The 17,389-nt window shown below is 33.8% G+C and overlaps 3 protein-coding genes across 3 annotated transcripts; 2 read left to right on the top strand and 1 right to left on the bottom strand.

Moving 5' to 3' along the window:
- Nucleotides 1-2,194: 2,194 nt before the first annotated feature.
- On the bottom strand, nt 2,195-5,670 carry LOC118038963 (protein ETHYLENE INSENSITIVE 3). The gene is made up of 2 exons (XM_035045519.2): nt 5,323-5,670; nt 2,195-4,560 (listed from the first exon to the last, which is right to left on the bottom strand). Exon 2 carries the CDS (start codon nt 4,442-4,444, stop codon nt 2,591-2,593), a length of 1,854 nt encoding a protein of 617 aa, XP_034901410.1. The 5' UTR covers nt 4,445-4,560; nt 5,323-5,670; the 3' UTR covers nt 2,195-2,590.
- Nucleotides 5,671-9,928: 4,258 nt separating this feature from the next.
- Nucleotides 9,929-14,222, top strand: LOC118038964 (uncharacterized). The gene is made up of 6 exons (XM_035045521.2): nt 9,929-10,312; nt 10,406-10,486; nt 10,622-10,742; nt 11,363-11,662; nt 12,763-12,828; nt 13,756-14,222. Exons 1-6 carry the CDS (start codon nt 10,122-10,124, stop codon nt 13,846-13,848), a joined length of 852 nt encoding a protein of 283 aa, XP_034901412.1. The 5' UTR covers nt 9,929-10,121; the 3' UTR covers nt 13,849-14,222.
- A 1,735-nt stretch (nt 14,223-15,957) lies between these two features.
- LOC140955546 (capsanthin/capsorubin synthase, chromoplastic-like) lies at nt 15,958-16,669 on the top strand. The gene is made up of 2 exons (XM_073408924.1): nt 15,958-16,041; nt 16,175-16,669. Exons 1-2 carry the CDS (start codon nt 15,958-15,960, stop codon nt 16,667-16,669), a joined length of 579 nt encoding a protein of 192 aa, XP_073265025.1.
- Nucleotides 16,670-17,389: the final 720 nt, after the last annotated feature.

The raw sequence follows: 17,389 nt of genomic DNA, 5'->3' as shown, positions 1-17,389 counted from the left end.
CGAAGTATAAAATAATAAAAATATTAGATATAGAAAGAAAAAAAATACAAGAGAAACTTGTTTTCTTTAAAAACACTACAGTCCTGGAACTACTATAATACCGTTACACTAACAACTGGCAAAATTTATAATCATCTCTTTTCAATAAGAAAACACCATTTGTTTTTAGTATATATTTTAGATAGGTAGTTTATGTTATGCTGCAAATCTTTTTATTTTTTATTTCGTATGAAAGATATCAAAATAATGCAAATATTTTTTTTTTTAAATAAAAATAAAAACTCTAATCATTGACTTGAATGAGTTTAATAAATTCAATTAATTTAATAATATAATTAAAAAATAAGATATTGATAGCAAATAAAATGAAAAAAAAATAATATCAATTCAATATAAAAGATGAACACTTATAATATTATGAAAATATATTTAGGAATAAAAAAAAAATAACGAAATAACTAAATTCTCATTCCATTCAAAGCTAAGAAAAATAATTTTTAGTAGCATCTAACAAATTTCACTTCGCAAAAAATTTGAAACACCCGAAAAGCACCCTGAACCAAGAAACACGTTTTGTTCTCTTTTAAAGGTGATTAAGTAATTACACTACGGGTAAAATATATAAAAACACTAATTAATTAATTAATATATAATGCTTTCCTAATGCGAGCACGTGCACGTGTCTGAGCTGTTTTAATTTTTTAAATAAAGAATTCGTAGTAGCTATCCAAAGGAGACTTGTCAAAGGATGAATTGATAACCACTTCTGACCCTACCATCTTTCCTTGCATCGCAAATTGATATTAATAAATGAAAGGAGAGAGATGGAAGAAAGACTAATTAAGCATTCCCTAATCCTCACATGCTTAAAAATTAAGCGTGTTTGATGATATCATACATATGCTTTAAAAAATGTTTGGATAAAAAAAAGTTATTCATTTGATTTTTTTATTTTTTTTGGATAGTTTTAATATATAATAAAAAAATTGAATTTAGTCCAAATATATTTTAATATTCACTTTTATATACAACTTAATTATAAAAATTAAGAGCATTAACATAAACATTATAGAGACCAATGATAATTAAGACTCTAAATTGACAAATACATGAAGCTAAGAGTATGTTTGTGTAACAATTCGGCTCAACTTACCATATATTATCCGCTTTAGGCTTTATTGTTCTCACGGTTTTGTTCCTGATGACGCGAGCCCATATTTGAATCTGACGTCTCAAAACGCGCATAGTTAGCAACCAACACTCTTAATAAGATCAGCTACCAATCCCTCACCCGCCGATATGGGATATGACAGCTTGTTTTTATATTTAAAAAATATTTTTTTGAAATTTTTTTAATTATTTTTTTTATAATTTTAGATTATTTTAATACGTTGATATCAAAAATAAATTTTTAAAAATAAAAAATTATCTTAATATATATCAAAAATAAATTATTATTATTATTATTATACTTTCAAGTATTATCCGAGGAATAATTAATACTTTGTCCTACATGCACAGTGTATTAACTATTGAGACCACAAGTCTTCGATATTTTCCATGAGAAAACAATGCTCTACTACGCATAACTTCTCCCGTGGATTAATCAAACGACTTTGAATCCTGGTCTGGATTTATATTGGATAAGAATGAAGTTATTAATTTAAGGGATTAACTCGTAATCCAATCAAAATTTAATATGATTTTAAAAATATTAAAATAGTTTTTCTATTTTTTTTTTTTAAATTATGAAATGATGTAATATTAAATTCACCAAGATCATCAACAGAGTTTAATAACTGTGATCTCAACACCCAAAATGTTGACTTAAGACTCCAAATTAATAAAAACGTGAAGCTAAATCTCAGCCAATAATGTTTTGTTTTTTAGTATATGCTGTCTTGTCACAAGGGACCTAGCAGCATAGTGGATTCACTATTGAGACCATGAGGCTCTCAATTTCTTGAATCTGAACGAGCAAGATGTTGACTGCTGACAGCTTTTCAAAACCTCAGCAGTGATGAAAAGATCCCACGAACTTCCATGAGGAGCCGTGCTTGACTGGGATGGTGAGGGACCCCACCCACCATACCATATCGCCAGCTTTGATTAATTAATGTTGAAGAAACTAGTCAACTTGGCATCTCACAACTAAGTTTTGTGGGTCTGTATTCACATGGAGGAGGCCATGGTAGATTCACAAAAAGACAACCCTTCATTTCAGCAAGCAGCAGCCAACATGTTGGCGTTACAAGACAGATTACACACCATAATATCAGATCCCTAGCCCTACAAATTATGGCTGTGTTCTCAACCATATGATAGCGAAATGAGTAAATACATCACAGCTTATTTATTTGACAGCATATCTCACCTTACACGTAATGAACAGCAGTTCAATTTATGAGAGTTTTGCACAAACTTTATTAGCACGTACGGTGCCTGCTAGCTATCTAAATGCTACCCCTAAAAGGAGAGTAAATAATACAAGGACGGCAATATCAGTTTCTAGGCAGTGAGAGGTTGCCCTGGATGTAATGCAAGATTAGAAAAGTTCTTCCAGTCCAAGGCGATAGTTTTGGTAATGATATCAGAACCAGGTTGAAACATCCTGATGCTTTGGCAGAGCATCCATTCCCAGTACTTGTAGATCATCTTTGTAGTCGAAAGAGGACAAATCAAAGGGGGAGCCGAACATCAAGTTGAACCCGCTGTTGTTTTGGTTGGTCTCAAACGGAGAATTCAAGGGTTTGAACCTGTCAAACTGACCACCTTCCTGGGAAAACATTTGATGGTTTTGGTTGATGGTGGACTCTTCGAAGATATTTCCGTTAATCATATTGCTTTGACTCCGCAAGTGGTTGTCCTGCTGGTGTTGGATTTTTGGCTGGAAAACATTGTGACCTTCTGTGACCAAATTGTTACCACGATTTGTGTTATTGTTGCCTTGAATGTTAGTGTCATAGATTGACATAAGCTCACTGATCATCTTCTGCCCATCTTCAGGGACTCCTGATAGATTGAAGGAAGAGGGTGCTGGGTTCACCAATGGAGCAGTTGTCTTGGACAGTGCAGATGGTTGAGGATAGATGACAGGCTTGACTTCACTAACATGAAAATTTGACCCTCTAAACTCCAATGAAGTGCTTCTGTATGGACAATTTAGTTGATGATTGTCCCTAGAAGCCCTGTCGGGGAAACCCAATCGGATTTGACTATGAGCACATTGAACAGCCTCGCATGTGTAGATCTTCTGATCCACCATCATGTTTATATCACTGGATGGCTTTCTCTTTCTAATAAAATCCGTGCTGGTGATAACTTCTCCCTTGATTGGATAAGGTTGTTGTCGAAGAGGCAGCCTTTCACCCATTCTTTCCATCCCTAGATTAGAATAGCTGAGAGTCTCCGGTTTGCACTCTTGCACATCAAAGTTTGGCTCATCTTCAGCTCCTTCAACATCATACTCACTGGAATCATTAATGATCAAAGATCCACTCCCTCCGGATGAAGACAATGGTGGACAGGAATTAGGGTAAAGCTCACGAGCCATTGATTCCTCTTGGTTGATAATTGCAAGCCAGGTAGCACTTTCCTTGGCTGTCATCTTGTCCTGCAAGCACTTGGACTGCCTCACAAGCTTGCGGATCTTGGCAATATCAGGCGACATGTGCTTAATCACTGCTGTGAGAACACCCACCTTCCACGCCTTCTTCAAGTCATGAGGCTTCTTGTAAGGTGGGGGGCCATGGTCTTTGGGCAAACCCAGTTGTGGCCACCATTCTTCATTTCCAGAAGGCCACCATGGTGGAGGAACACCTTTCTCTAATGGAAACCGCCTCTGGGGAGGGTCACAGTGCTGCATCAATGCAGATAAGAGCGAGCCAAGGGTGGTATCTTGAAGCTCCTGCAAGGTGTGTGGGGTTGGGCCAATTGAATTACAGCCCTCGTCCTTTCCAGGGATCGAGTTATCTGCTTGGTACTTAGATATGGCAGCTGGACCATTTCGATCAAATCTGACTTTATCCTTCCACCATTCTCTAAGATTATCAGATGCACCAGTCACTGGCTTTCCCTTCTCAGGGATAATCCCGTAAACAAAACCTTGAGCTTTACAAACTTCCATCATCTTCAACATGTACTTTAAGATCCCATCTTGTGCCCTGGACATCTTCTTCCTCCTGGCCTGCTCCTGGGACTGCCGCTGCTTAGCAATATCAATCCCCTCCTTGCTTCTGGTCTGCTCTTTTAGCCTTTTGAGACGCATTTTGTCCCTCCACATCCTTCGCTCAAGCTCATCAACATCAATCTCCTCATCACTATAATCATCCTCCACAATAACCTCAGGTTCTACCTGTGGAGCACTCACATCTCCTTCCACCAGAGGGGTACAGAAGAAATCCATGTCACCACAAAACCCCGTCTCATCAAACATCGACATCATTCACAGAACAAAACCCCCCAAAATTGAATAGAGGTTATAAGAAGCTCGAATTGATTCCAATCACCAAACTTTAATTCCTCAAACTGCTCCACCCTAAGCTTGACTTTCGATAAAACCTGTAGACATTAATAAAAATTACAATTAAAAACACTGCTCAAAACCCTATAATTTCCAAAAAGATAAGGTGTGCAACTGTGCATGATCATTGAATATCATTGAACTCACTTTTAATAATCCACCTTTTCATTTACTTAAGCATAATCATTCAAACAAGATCTCATACACGTCTATTATTCGCAACCATCCCATTGAAAAACAAAAGTTTCAAAGTCTATAGAGCCATAAACTATCTTATATTGAAAGAAGTAAACAGATCAACAAGCAGCACACATGGATTTCATACAAGAAAATAGATGGATCATGATCAAATCAGAGTCACTGGATATAGAATTGAAAGAAAAAGGCAAACTATAAATCAATTGAATTTAATCAACCAACTAATATTTAACCTGACCATCCAGATCTCACCTTCTAAGAAGACTGAGTCAGACTTTCTAGGAAAAACTAAACAGTCATAGAAATCCCAGTCTTCCTTTGAGAAAATGTTCCAAATAATATGATAAAAGTCCTCAAATACTATCAAACACCTTGGATCTAACACAACTCTAAACTATTCTCAGTTTAATAAAAAACCCACATCCCAAAAGTAAAACTAAACCTACAAAAATTCAAGAACCCACACCCAATAATCAAACTCAGGGATCCGCTAAACAGAAATAGCAAACACAGCTCACAAAACACAAACCCGTATCAGCAAGACCAAAAGCAAAGCTCAAAGTGATAGAGAGGAAGAAGAAATATCTGAACAAGAAATATACCAGGAAACATCAAAGTAGAGGCCTTTGACACTGGTTAGAGAGAGTTACAGGTCCATCTTGCACCATATACTCTTTATCTTTTCCTTTGTTCTAGAGAATGAAGAGAGGCACGTATTATTCCAAATGGGGGTATATATATTATTGTCCTCTAGAGTAAACTATATGATAAAAGAAGAGTCTTGGTGACTGTGAAGTTTGTGGGGGTGATGATGGTGGGGACAGGGAAAGTAAAAGCAAATCACTTTAACAAAAACCCAAGAAAGTATCAGGAAGGATAAGGGAAAATGGATGAGAGCAGAGAGGAGGGTGAAGGGTCAAGTTTTCAACTTGAGAAAGGTTAAGCTAATCCAATCCAAACCTTTGAAAGTGCTGTTTTTGGCTATCAAGACGGAGGATAGAGAGAGAGTAATTTTGTGATATTTGAAGACAAAAGAAGAGAGAAGTGTGGGGGCAATGTCTCTTGTCCTGACTTGATGATCCCCATGCACTGTGTCTCTTTTTAAAGCAAACTGACCTTCAACACCTTCAAAGGCTTATCCTTCTGTATGAGGATGCATTTATGGCCAGTAGATTGTGTGTATCCAGTGTTTTCCTCGCCTCGCCATAAATTCCCTGAGCTGCCAAGCTGTTCACTGCTAATCTAGAATTTCTTTTTGTAACCTTCTTCATTTGTTTCCTGATTTTAACTGTATTCTATTTTCCAACTCAATTTCCAAAAATGTTATGCTGATTTTTTCATAAATTTAATGATTTAACATTCCAAGGAGAATATTCCCATGAAATTACCATCATTCACTTGTAAATGATTTTTTTTTTGGTTCAAGTGAGAATTTCTATAGTATAGTCTATGTAAATTAGTAGCTTCAATTAAATAATATTTTTTTTCTGGTCCTAGTTTAAATTTAAAATTTAAATAATATCTCAATTAATTAATAAAATATTTATAGCATGAGTTATATTAATTTATAAAAACTTAACTGTATATCATGAAATTAACCTGAAATTTTAATGAGTACTTGCTACTTGGACTAACCCCCTTTCTTTCTATTAGCGCCAGGGATAAGAAGACTGTAGATATTTTGTTTCTTGAGCTAATTAAGGAAAATTGATTCTTATCTCCTCCGTGCTTGTTGGGATAAAAATATAATATTATATAAATTGATATTAAGACGAGAGAAAACTAGTTTCATCTTCTTATGAAACATGGAAGATCCAGGAGAGAGGAGTCATGGATATTATCTGAAATCATCAAGGGCTTCTCTTGTAATAACCATCGTTTTTAAGATAAATAATGTCCTTCTTAGACTTTTGAAGCATGGATAATATTAGAGATTTTTCCTTTCTTTTTGATTAATAGGTAGATCAATTACAGTTTTATTAAAAATTTGTTTGTTTTCTGTTTCAATATTATTATTTTTTTAAATCAAAATGTTTTTTTTTGAATTAATTTTTTTGGTGTTTTCATATCGTTTTGATGTGTTATATCAAAAATAAATTTTAAAAATAAAAAATTATTATTTTTATATATTTTTAAATAAATTTTTTTTAAAAAATAACTGTTATTACAGCACAAACAACAAACTCTAAAATAATATGAAAAAAACTAATTTATCTTGTTTTTTTTACTAGTTTTGAACAAAGGACAAACAAAACAGCTTTATTTCCCATTAATTAAGACTATTTCAATTATCTTTATTCAATATTCATGTTGTTGATATCCAAGCAAAATTCCTACATGTATTCCATGGGAAAAGCCATGGGATTCAACAAAGCTACAAAAAAAATCCATAAAAAATGGGACAAACCCCCCAAAAAAATCCATGTTTGATTCAGGAAAGGCAACTTAATGTCCAAATTTATTTGTGCTGGAATAAGGTTTGGTGTGTACTTGTGTGAATCCGTACCACTTAAAATATCCAAGAGCCAAAACTGTCCTCTAAAATCCAATTTTGGTGTTCTAGGCCTTGGGACACCTTATTAACACTAATTAATCAATAATCTTAGAGCCCGTTTGGCATTGCTGTCAAACCGGCGTTTTGACAAAATTCAAATTTTTTTTTTTTTGCTAAAATTGAGTTACGGTTGTACTTTTTGGATCGTTTTGATGTGCTGATATCAAAAATGATTTTTAAAAAATGAAAAAACATCATTTGCATGTATTTCGGCACGAAAAGCTATTTGAAAAGCAACCGCTACTACACTACCAAACACGCTCTTAATACGTTTCCTCTCTATTTGGCATTAATTAGTGATTTTTGCTAATTGATCTCAATAAATGTGGTGTGATGTTTGATATTCTTGCATTAGTCTGGCATTAATTGGTGTTCTAAGTTTTTTTTAGAATAGTTATAAAAAATATTTTTTAAAATATTTTTATTTAAAAATATATTAAAACAAAAAAAATAACAAAACAGTGGTTTAACTGTTGCGTCAATCAATCCCTTAACCACCCAACCCAAGCAATGCAAAATGACTATTTGATTACATATGTAATGTGATTTTAAGAATTGTGATGTAATGGAGAATTATAGTTACAATAAATCATTATAATACAAGTATTTTTTAAAAAAATATATGCGATGAACTGTGTTATATGATTAAAAGTAATTGTGCAAGGATCTAATTGCAAACTTTTTTACTACAAGGACTGGATCATAATTTTTTTTTTTATCATGCACAAGGATCAAAGAATTTCAAATAAGAACAGAACTATTCAAGAACATAAGACCACATTCGAGGGCAATTCAGATGGAAGACGGTAAACACAGTAATCTGCAAATGCATCAATTTATCGAGGAAATGTCGAAGGCTTACTCTGTCAGCAACACTGGCTCGGGCTGCTGCGCCTGGGAGTGAAAAAAAAAATGAAAAATTAATTAAACTAATAAAACTAAAAAAATAATAATTGAAAAAATTAAACCGAAAAAAACTCGATCAAAATTTTAAAAAAACCGGTCTGTTTGGTTTGGTTTCGGTTTTATAAGCAAAAAATAAAAAAAAAATGAACCAAATCCAAACAAAAAAAACAAAAAAAACCTTGCTAAACTAGAAAAACTAAGTCAAACTGAAAAAACCGAGCTAAAACTAGAAAAACCAAGAAAACCGAGCCAACGAATTTGAACTGGTTTTTATTATAAAAACCAAATCAAAACTGATTGATTTAAATCAATTTTATTTTTTTTAAATTTTTTTATTTAATAAAAACTAAATCAAACAAAAAATAATAATTCCGCGATGTCTTTCTTCCAATTCAGCCAAGATCGTGCCAAGGCGGTTCTTCACTTCCCCCGTGAGTATGCTCCTAAAACAGGGAGAAACCTGTGCATCAGAAAGAGAATACGATCAAGTATTAATTTTGGATAAAAAAACAGATATCAAATCAACCAAAATGAAAGAAATCTCACCGTCTTTATGTGTTCATGCTCAGCATGATCCTCTAGGAAAAAGTTTAGGCTGCTAAGGCTTGTTTTCTTATGGAATTGGCATTTGGAATCTCAGTAATCATTCTGCTGCTAAGGCTTGTTTTCTTCTAATCATTCATGGACTGCACATTAGTGACTTAAAACACACTAAATGATTAAAACTACCTGACAAAATCCTTTGTCCTTTCCAGAGAGATCTCTCCACAAATCTTTAAAGTTTTAAAAAGTGCTTTAAAAAGTAGTAATCGTAATACGAAAAGAGTTTTTAAAATAATTGTGTTTTGAAGTTTTTTTTAAATATATTAAAATAATAGAATTTTTTATTTTTTTAATATTAATATATCAGAACAATATAAAAACATAAAAAATTAATTTAACAAAAAAATTTAAAAAATAATGAAACAACAATTCAACCTTTGGAAATATTAAAGTGAGCTATTTGATTATATTTGGTCACTGGATATTTAGTAAAATAACTAATTAATCCTTTCATTGAATATTGAATTGATAGCATATTTTAATTGATAGTTGCTTGTAGGAGTATGATAAAAAATGATTTTTAAAATATTTTTTATTTAAAAATATATTAAAATAATATTTTTTTTATTTTATTTTTTAAAATTTATTTTTAATATTAGTATATAAAAAGACAAAAAATATAAAAAATTTAATTATTATTTTTTTAATTTCTTCAAAAATACAGCTGAATCGGAATGCCTAATATCACCATAGTTGATCCTTTTAATTTATAATTTTTTTAAAACCATTTTTTTCTAGTAAAAATGCTGAATTTTCATATATAAAAAATTATTCAACTATATTAAATCAATTAAAAAAAAAACATGTTTTCAATGTTATTTTAAAAAAAATCTCATTTAATAAATAAATTAATTTAAAATATTTTTTCATTGTAAAAAAAACAGTTAATAATTTTTTAAATAAATATAAAGAATCGAATAGAATAACACTAATCTTTGCTCATAGTGATTAGGTTATGATAAAAAAATTCATTTACTTCTCATCATTTCTTTAAATATATAATGTGATAATAAAGCACTCTTTAATTAATTTCGACTATGTTTTTGTCGCCATGAAACTCAGTTTTAACAAGTGTAATAAAAGTTAAAAATGTTTTACAAAGAAGAAAAACAAGGACCAAAGGTGACCAAACCCAACCCGACCCAGTCCGATCCAGCCAGTCTGACCCCTCAATCCTTAATTTAGTTCAACTCAGTCCTTCAACTCAAGATGCAATTTTTAGGGTTTTAAAAATCAAAGCCAGTTAGGTTAGGGTTTTAGTTCCTCTGCAAAACTGCAAGCAAGAAAGACCCTTCCTGTGCTACTTCCAAAACCGACCAGTTCCTCAAATTCTAAGACATGAGAGTAAAGAAGCAGAAACGCCACCGGCGGGCAGTGAGATTTTACACAGCATGTTTTGGGTTCCGTCAGCCGTACAAAGTCTTATGTGACGGTACATTTATTCACCATTTAATAGTTAATAACATTGCTCCTGCTGATACAGCTATTTCTAACATTCTTGGTGGCTCTGTCAAGCTCTTCACCACCAGGTCTGCTCCCTTTTGCTTTTCTTTTAGTCTATGTTCAAAAATAAGAAGAAAGATTGGATTTTTATTCGTTTGTTGTTGTTTTTGGGGTTGTAGGTGTGTTTTGGCAGAGCTGAAAAGACTTGGGAAATCTTACACTGAATCTCTTCAGGCAGCTAATACGCTTATGATTGCAAGGTGGGTTTTTAAAAGGCCTTATCTTTTGGGATTTTGTTGCTGAATTTGATGGGTTTGTGGATTTCTGAAATTGGGTTTTAGAGATTTACTCTTTTCTGGGTTTGGTATGATTTTGAAGTTCAATTTCAATGGCAGGTGTGATCATGAACAAAACAAGAATGCAGAGGGTTGCATTGTGGAGATTATTGGAGAAAATAACCCGGACCACTTCTATGTTGGTACTCAGGATACTGACATGCGGAAGAAGTTTCAGGAGGTTAGTTTTTTTTTTTTTTTTCATTTTAAATTATTTTACATGATTTTTGGTGGTTAATGAATTGTTTATCCCTTAATTGTGCTGGTACTGGATAGTTGATCGCAATGTGATATGTTTATGCCAAAAATTTATGGATTGTGTAATCTGTAGCTATGTTTTCTTATATGTTTAATTGAGGATTTGAAAAATTGTTAAATACTGACCTCAGTAGAATTGTTTCAAACACCATTAATCAGTCCATTAATGGTGTTTTCTGAACAATTAAAATTTCAGTCCATTAATCATATAATCCTTGTGTGTTTCAATTGACATGTTGTTAGAAGTTGGAATATCTGTAGCATGGCCTTGAGTGTCACTTAGATGAAGATCTTTTTGGAAGGATTGTAAGGCTGATCTGGTAAACTTGTGATTGATCCCTGTAATTGCACTAATAGATCGTCAGTTTAGCTCTGTTTTTTGTTTACCAGCTATCATATTGGAAGGGATCCATCCAGTAGCCAGGTTAGCTGGTTAAAATGAATTGGGAAATGCACAGTGATGCAGCAGTACTCGTACTCAGATTAGTGACTAGAAATAACCGTTGGAATGTCCATTAACAATTGTGATAAACTAACCTACAGGTGCCAGGTGTCCCTCTCATATTTGGTCTTAGAAATGCCCTCTTTCTTGAGCCACCATCTGCATTTCAGCGGCAGTTTGCCAAAAATTCAGAAGAAGAACGGTCACATATGACCGAGAAAGAAGTCGCACTCTTAAAAAAGAGGACTAAGGACTTAGTGGAAAATTGGGAAATTGGAGATTCTTCTGATGAAAATGGAGGTCCAGAAGATGAAAATTTGGAAATGCAGCCTCAGAAATATTCTTCAAGAAAGGGAATGAAGGTCAAGGATAGACCTCAATTCAAGAGAAACAAAGCTAAGGTATATTGTCTGCTTCAAGCTTGTTTATTGCTAACATCTTTAACGCACAAAAACTGCTAGAAGGGGTCTGTTCGTATTATGTTGTTTGCTATTTTTTTTGGCATATGCATATACTTAACCAGCAAGGAGCAGCATCTTGAAGGGGTCTATTTGTGCTGTTTGTGTTATTCTCCACTATGATCACATGGGGATATCTGGCTCTTCTTTTCTAATGTTTTTGTTTACATTATCTACTTTTCTAGTTAAAGCATGAATGGAATCATCATAGCATCTCTCTATCATCATGCATTCCAAGGTTTCCCTGTGTCGCTGCTTGCAACCACGACTCCAATGAAAAAAAATTAATGTTATTTATGCTGAAGAATTAAGTAATAACAACATGAAATTGATAGACATGGCTAAAAAGACGAACGAATCCATATCTAGGATGGCATTATGTTTACACGAACTTGGGGCTTGCTTTTGTGTTTTTTTTTTTTTTGGAGAGGGGGGGTGTTCAGGACTATGAGGGGGGAGATTAATTGATTGCTGTGTAACCAGGCCATTTGCTTAATCTGCAAGACAAGGGGATTACCTGATCAGCAGGGTGTTTCCTTTTTCTATTTAATGGGAAGGGAACATTTTAGGTCCAGCTACAGGTTAATCGCAGCTTACAATTGTTCTAATAAAAAAACAGTATTTTCTTGAAAGCACAAAGATGTTCCTTGGATTATTTTCTTTTCTAAGTAATTAATGACGAAGAACATGTTATTTGAGAAATTAGATACTGTGTACAATAAAATTGTGGAATATCCATGGTGCTTATCTATCTATAAAACTATGATCACTGTTCATGACCCATAAAGATTTTTTAAAATGATGTTTGATATATTTATTTAATTTATAGCTTTGTGGTAGATGCTACTGGCAATATAGTTTCTATGTGTTACGCAGCAGCATAGTAAACTTGTTTTTGAAGATCGCAGTATAGTAAACTGAATCACTTAATATTAATTTAATTGACATGAAAGGTACATGGTAGAATGCTATTGCTAACTTGCCAAGTACTTTCAAGAGGAATGTCTATGCTCATCTGGTCAACTTTGTGTCAAACTTTCCAGGGTCCAAATCCACTTTCAGTCCAGAAGAAAAAGAGTCGTCAAAACACAAACTCCATGTCAGGGAAGGTTAGTGAAGGTTTTTGAATGTTTTTAAACTTTTTGGTGGATTCTTATGTTTAAGCAATGATGGGGATTACTCACTGCTGAATTGCAACATCTGGACTAGAGAAATATGGTTCATCACTGTATGTTTGATGCTTTTAAATCCATTTCTATGTTTATAATCGGACTTGAATCCTGTCCTGTTTAACATGGACGGTAGTTATTGTCTATTGTTCTTGTCACTGTTGATTGTGAGAGAATAGTGCTGCTGGACATTGCGCTCTCCCTGTCATTTTCTTTTTGCACATTTTTAGTTGCAACTTGGAGGTTTTGGAGCTGAAATTCATGGCCTTGTCTTGACATCTAGCAGATGGATAATTAATTATTGTTGAAATCACCTTGGCCCTTTTATTTCAATTATTCCATGGATGTGTTCAATGTGTTGGCCTGCTATAGAAAAGGGTTAAAAATAAAGATGTAGTGGAAATGGTTGCGGTCACTTATGGTAAAATTTTGACAAATGAGAAAACAATGTTGTAGTCAGATATAGCTTTTCAATCTTGCTTGTTAACGCATCTTTTTTCTGGTAACTGACAGGGTTATTATAGGGAGTGTAATCTATGGTGGTACTCAGCTTTGTGTGTTTTTGATTGTTACCTGTGTATTTCATATCAACACGAGCCAATTCACTGGCCTCTGGAAGGGTGATATAGGGTTTGCCAACTGAAAGAATATAGATGAAACTATTTAGAGTATCATGAGATGGTGAGATCTGGGTGCATACATGTATTCACATGAATGTGTTTAATATTCAAACTAATCCTGGAAAGTATTACTAATTTAATAACTTTGAGGTGTTGAAAAAACTGGTCAAGTTAAAATCCCTGGGCACCCATGAGCTGAAATAACAGTAATAATTTGCATTATTAAAATGTGGAGGTTTTTGTACAGGAAAGCAAAGGTGGTGATGAGACGGTTAGAAGTAGAGGCAGGAAAAGAAAGAGATCACGCAAAGGCAAAACTTCTGCTCCAGCAGAAAGCTAATGGTCTTCTTCAGCTAAATGATGGAACTTCCAGTTGTGGCTTGTAATGGAGTGGAAACTTCAAAGAGTGAATTAATTACGGGGCTTTATTGCAGATAGAGGTACAGGGCTCAATTAAAAAAAAAAAATTCTGGCATCACATCTGAGAATTTATTTACTAATGTAAATGTGGATTTGATCTTAGGTGGTTTATTGCTTCTTTATCCTAAGAACTTGAAGCATTTACATTTAGAAACTGAAGGAAATTGGTGATATATCTCCAATGTCCAAGTTGTAATCTCCTCAGTTGTATTTTTCAGAGATATAACTTGAAGCTCTGTTGATTTTGAGTTGATTCTATTATTTTCGATAAGTAACAAAACTTTCTGGATGTCAGACCTGTTTCAGCTCAAAAACCTGACATTCAATGCCAGAGCTACGACTGCTAAGTGCTAAGAGTTCCTGTATCTCATATCGATATTCCCTTGCAGAATTAACATCTTTAACAGCAACATTTTCATCGTGCAGTTCATTTTAATAATTTGGTTAAATTTTGTGTGAAAATTCTGCAGTCTTTAACCATTTCTTAGATTGGTGATTATGGATTAGGCTTCTGAAGAAAAGAAAATTTTCATAGTTGGTGGAGGTTTTGGGATTGTTATGTGATCTAAGGCCATAATTTTGTTAGAGAATCCATCTAGGAGTTACAGGGGGCGGAGAAAGAATGCAGAGTTCTCTTCCTCTTACACCAAGAGAAATCCAGTAGTTTTAGGCATAGTAACAAGAACCAACTCGAGAATCGACTTCACTCAAGCTTGGGTCACAAATTAGGTTAATCTGGTCAACTCAAGGTTTAACGCAGTTTTGAAAAACAAAAACTGGGTTTTTCCAAATTTTTATTTGTTTTTTCTTTCCTAATTCTGTAAGCTTGCTGTTAAAAGAATCAAAGGAACTTGCGCATAAGAGCAAGATCATGAGAACAGCCACAGGGGACGGGCCAGTGCCAGGCCATCGCACGGGCTAAAGGAAAAGGCAATAGACATGCACTTGAGGTCTTGGCCCAGTGGTTGAAGGGACTTGTTCCCTTTCTCTACATCTTGGGTTCAAACCTTACCGTGCACGCCTGTCACCCCCGTGGTGCCTTACATGTTCACTGGGTTTGCAGGATATTCAGTGAGCCGTGGGATTAGTCGTGGTGCGCGCACGCTAGCCCGGACACTTACGTAAATAAAAAAAAAAGAGGCAATAGACATGCCATATGTAAAACAACACAGCTTATTGCAAACTCGAATCAAATAAAGGAAAGCAGTGATATTAGCTAGATAAAGAGACTTACACTGCTACTGTTAACAAAGCTACCAGGTCCTCAAGGAGGAGCAATGGCTTAGCTTAAAGAGAATCCATGACACTCACATATCAACAATCCATGACACAATGGCCAACCAGCCTAGCCTTCTCTCCGTATCGATTGGTTGCATCTTTTCAACACCCCCCCCCAACTATATCCGATTATAAAGATATTTTAAATTTCAACTTCCACACACACACACACACAATTAGATATATTGGATTTTTTTTTTAAAACGGTCTGTTTTTTTTATTCTTCTCTTTTGGGTATTGTATTATGATCTTAACCTGTTTAGAATCTGGTGAGCCAATAAATTGTAGGCAATGTTTGATATTATAGTAATTATTTTTTAAAGTATTTTTTATTTAAAAATATGTTAAAATAATTTTTTTAAAAAATTATTTTTAACATCAGCTTATCAAAATAATAAAAAAACATAAAAAAAATTTTAAATAAAAAAAATTAATTTTTTAAAAAAATATAATTTCAACTATGTTTCTAAGTGCTACCTAAGTTTTTATGAAGGTTTGAAAAACTTAATCTAAATGTATTAACATTTAGTTTGTTCCGCTAAATACTTAGTTTGTTTGAAACTTGAGCCAAATATTTTTATCTAATTTTTGTTAAATTTCAAACATTTCTCATGTTTTTTCACTTGGATTCTTTCCTTTGCGAACATTTTCACATTTTATGGAATGTTATTTTAAAGAAAATTTGATTAAAAAAAATTGTACAGAAAAAGGATCGAATCGATAAAATTTATAAACTTGAGATCAATTAGGAATGAGTGTAGAAGTTGGGGGAATTCATTTGATGTTTCCCCTTGTTTCTTTGAAACTTGCAACCACACCGGGGGAATTCATGAGAGTATCCTAATCTTGCGGAGACTCAGGGATTCCACCATGTCTTTATTCAACACTATCTTCCAGTACATTACTACATTTCCCATGAACAAGAATTTCTCTGCCAACTCTTCTTTGTTTCCATACTACTGCTTCAGGCAACTCTTTTCAGGCTGTTTCCTCCAGCCCCTGAAGCAAAAACTTTTCTGCTAAACCATAAACCTACTCCTCTAATCTCTTCTCGGAAACCCCAGACCACAGCTTCAAGAAAATCCCACCATGGAATCCAAAGCAGCAAGCTTGGAAGCTTTCTTGACTTGAAACCTCTATCAAAACCCGAGTCCTTGGATTTTGATCTCTCATGGTTTGATCCTGCAGACAGGTATCGTTGCTTTGATGTGATCGTTATTGGGACAGGCCCGGCTGGTTTGCGTCTTGCTGAGCAAGTGTCTCGCCATGGAGTTAAGGTATGTTGTGTTGATCCTTCCCCGCTTTCTATGTGGCCTAGTAACTACGGTGTTTGGGTTGATGAGTTTGAGAGCTTGGGGCTTGTTGATTGCTTGGACAAAACATGGCCTATGACTTGTGTCTATATCGATGATGACAAGACCAAGTATTTAGATCGTCCTATGAGAAGTGTTCATGTTTTCTGAATAAAAGAAAATTATTCTTGATTACATTTGTCATCTCTTGCTAGCTAAATTTAGAAAAATATCCTGCGGTCTAAGCTGAATTAGCTTGTGTTTCACCGTCTGGGAATTCTTTTTTTTTCTTTTTTTTAATATTCTAGATCTATTTTAATGTATTTTGACATGAAAAACACTTTAAAAACAACAATAATCATACTCTCAAATAGACTTCACCATAAGAAAATTATATAATGAAATTTCGAGAGGCCTTAGCCTGTTATTTTTTCAAACTATATAATGAAATGATTCATGTATCTTGGAGAAATATAATTGTTCTCATAATTTTCAGACCCGGTTTGGTGACTGGCCCGGTTCAAGGTTTAGGTTCTGGATTTTGACCGAGTCGTCCAAGTTATTTTTTTTAAAATAAAAAAGATATCGTTTTAGTAAAAAAAAACAAAACAAAAATCAACAAGTTGCAACAGAGTTTTTGAACAGGTATTGCTAGGTCACATTGGATTTTTATTTTTTCTGCAACCCGGTCTATTTCCAGCTCCAGGTCAAATGATTTCTAGATTTATCTGTCAGGTTGGACTAGATTTCAAAACTTATGAATTTCTCCTCATTTAACGTATGAAAGTTCACAAATTTTTAGTGGATGGAAAAAAAAATTATAAAGAAAGAGAGATAAATTAACCTGATGAACATAAAAAAAAAAAAAAAAATTGTTGTCTTGGACTATAC

This window comes from Populus alba, chromosome 4 (assembly GCF_005239225.2).
Source record: "Populus alba chromosome 4, ASM523922v2, whole genome shotgun sequence".
Taxonomy (NCBI): Eukaryota; Viridiplantae; Streptophyta; class Magnoliopsida; order Malpighiales; family Salicaceae; genus Populus; species Populus alba.
The sequence above is the reverse complement of the archived record's forward strand: the minus strand, read 5'-3'. Positions and strand labels throughout refer to the sequence as shown.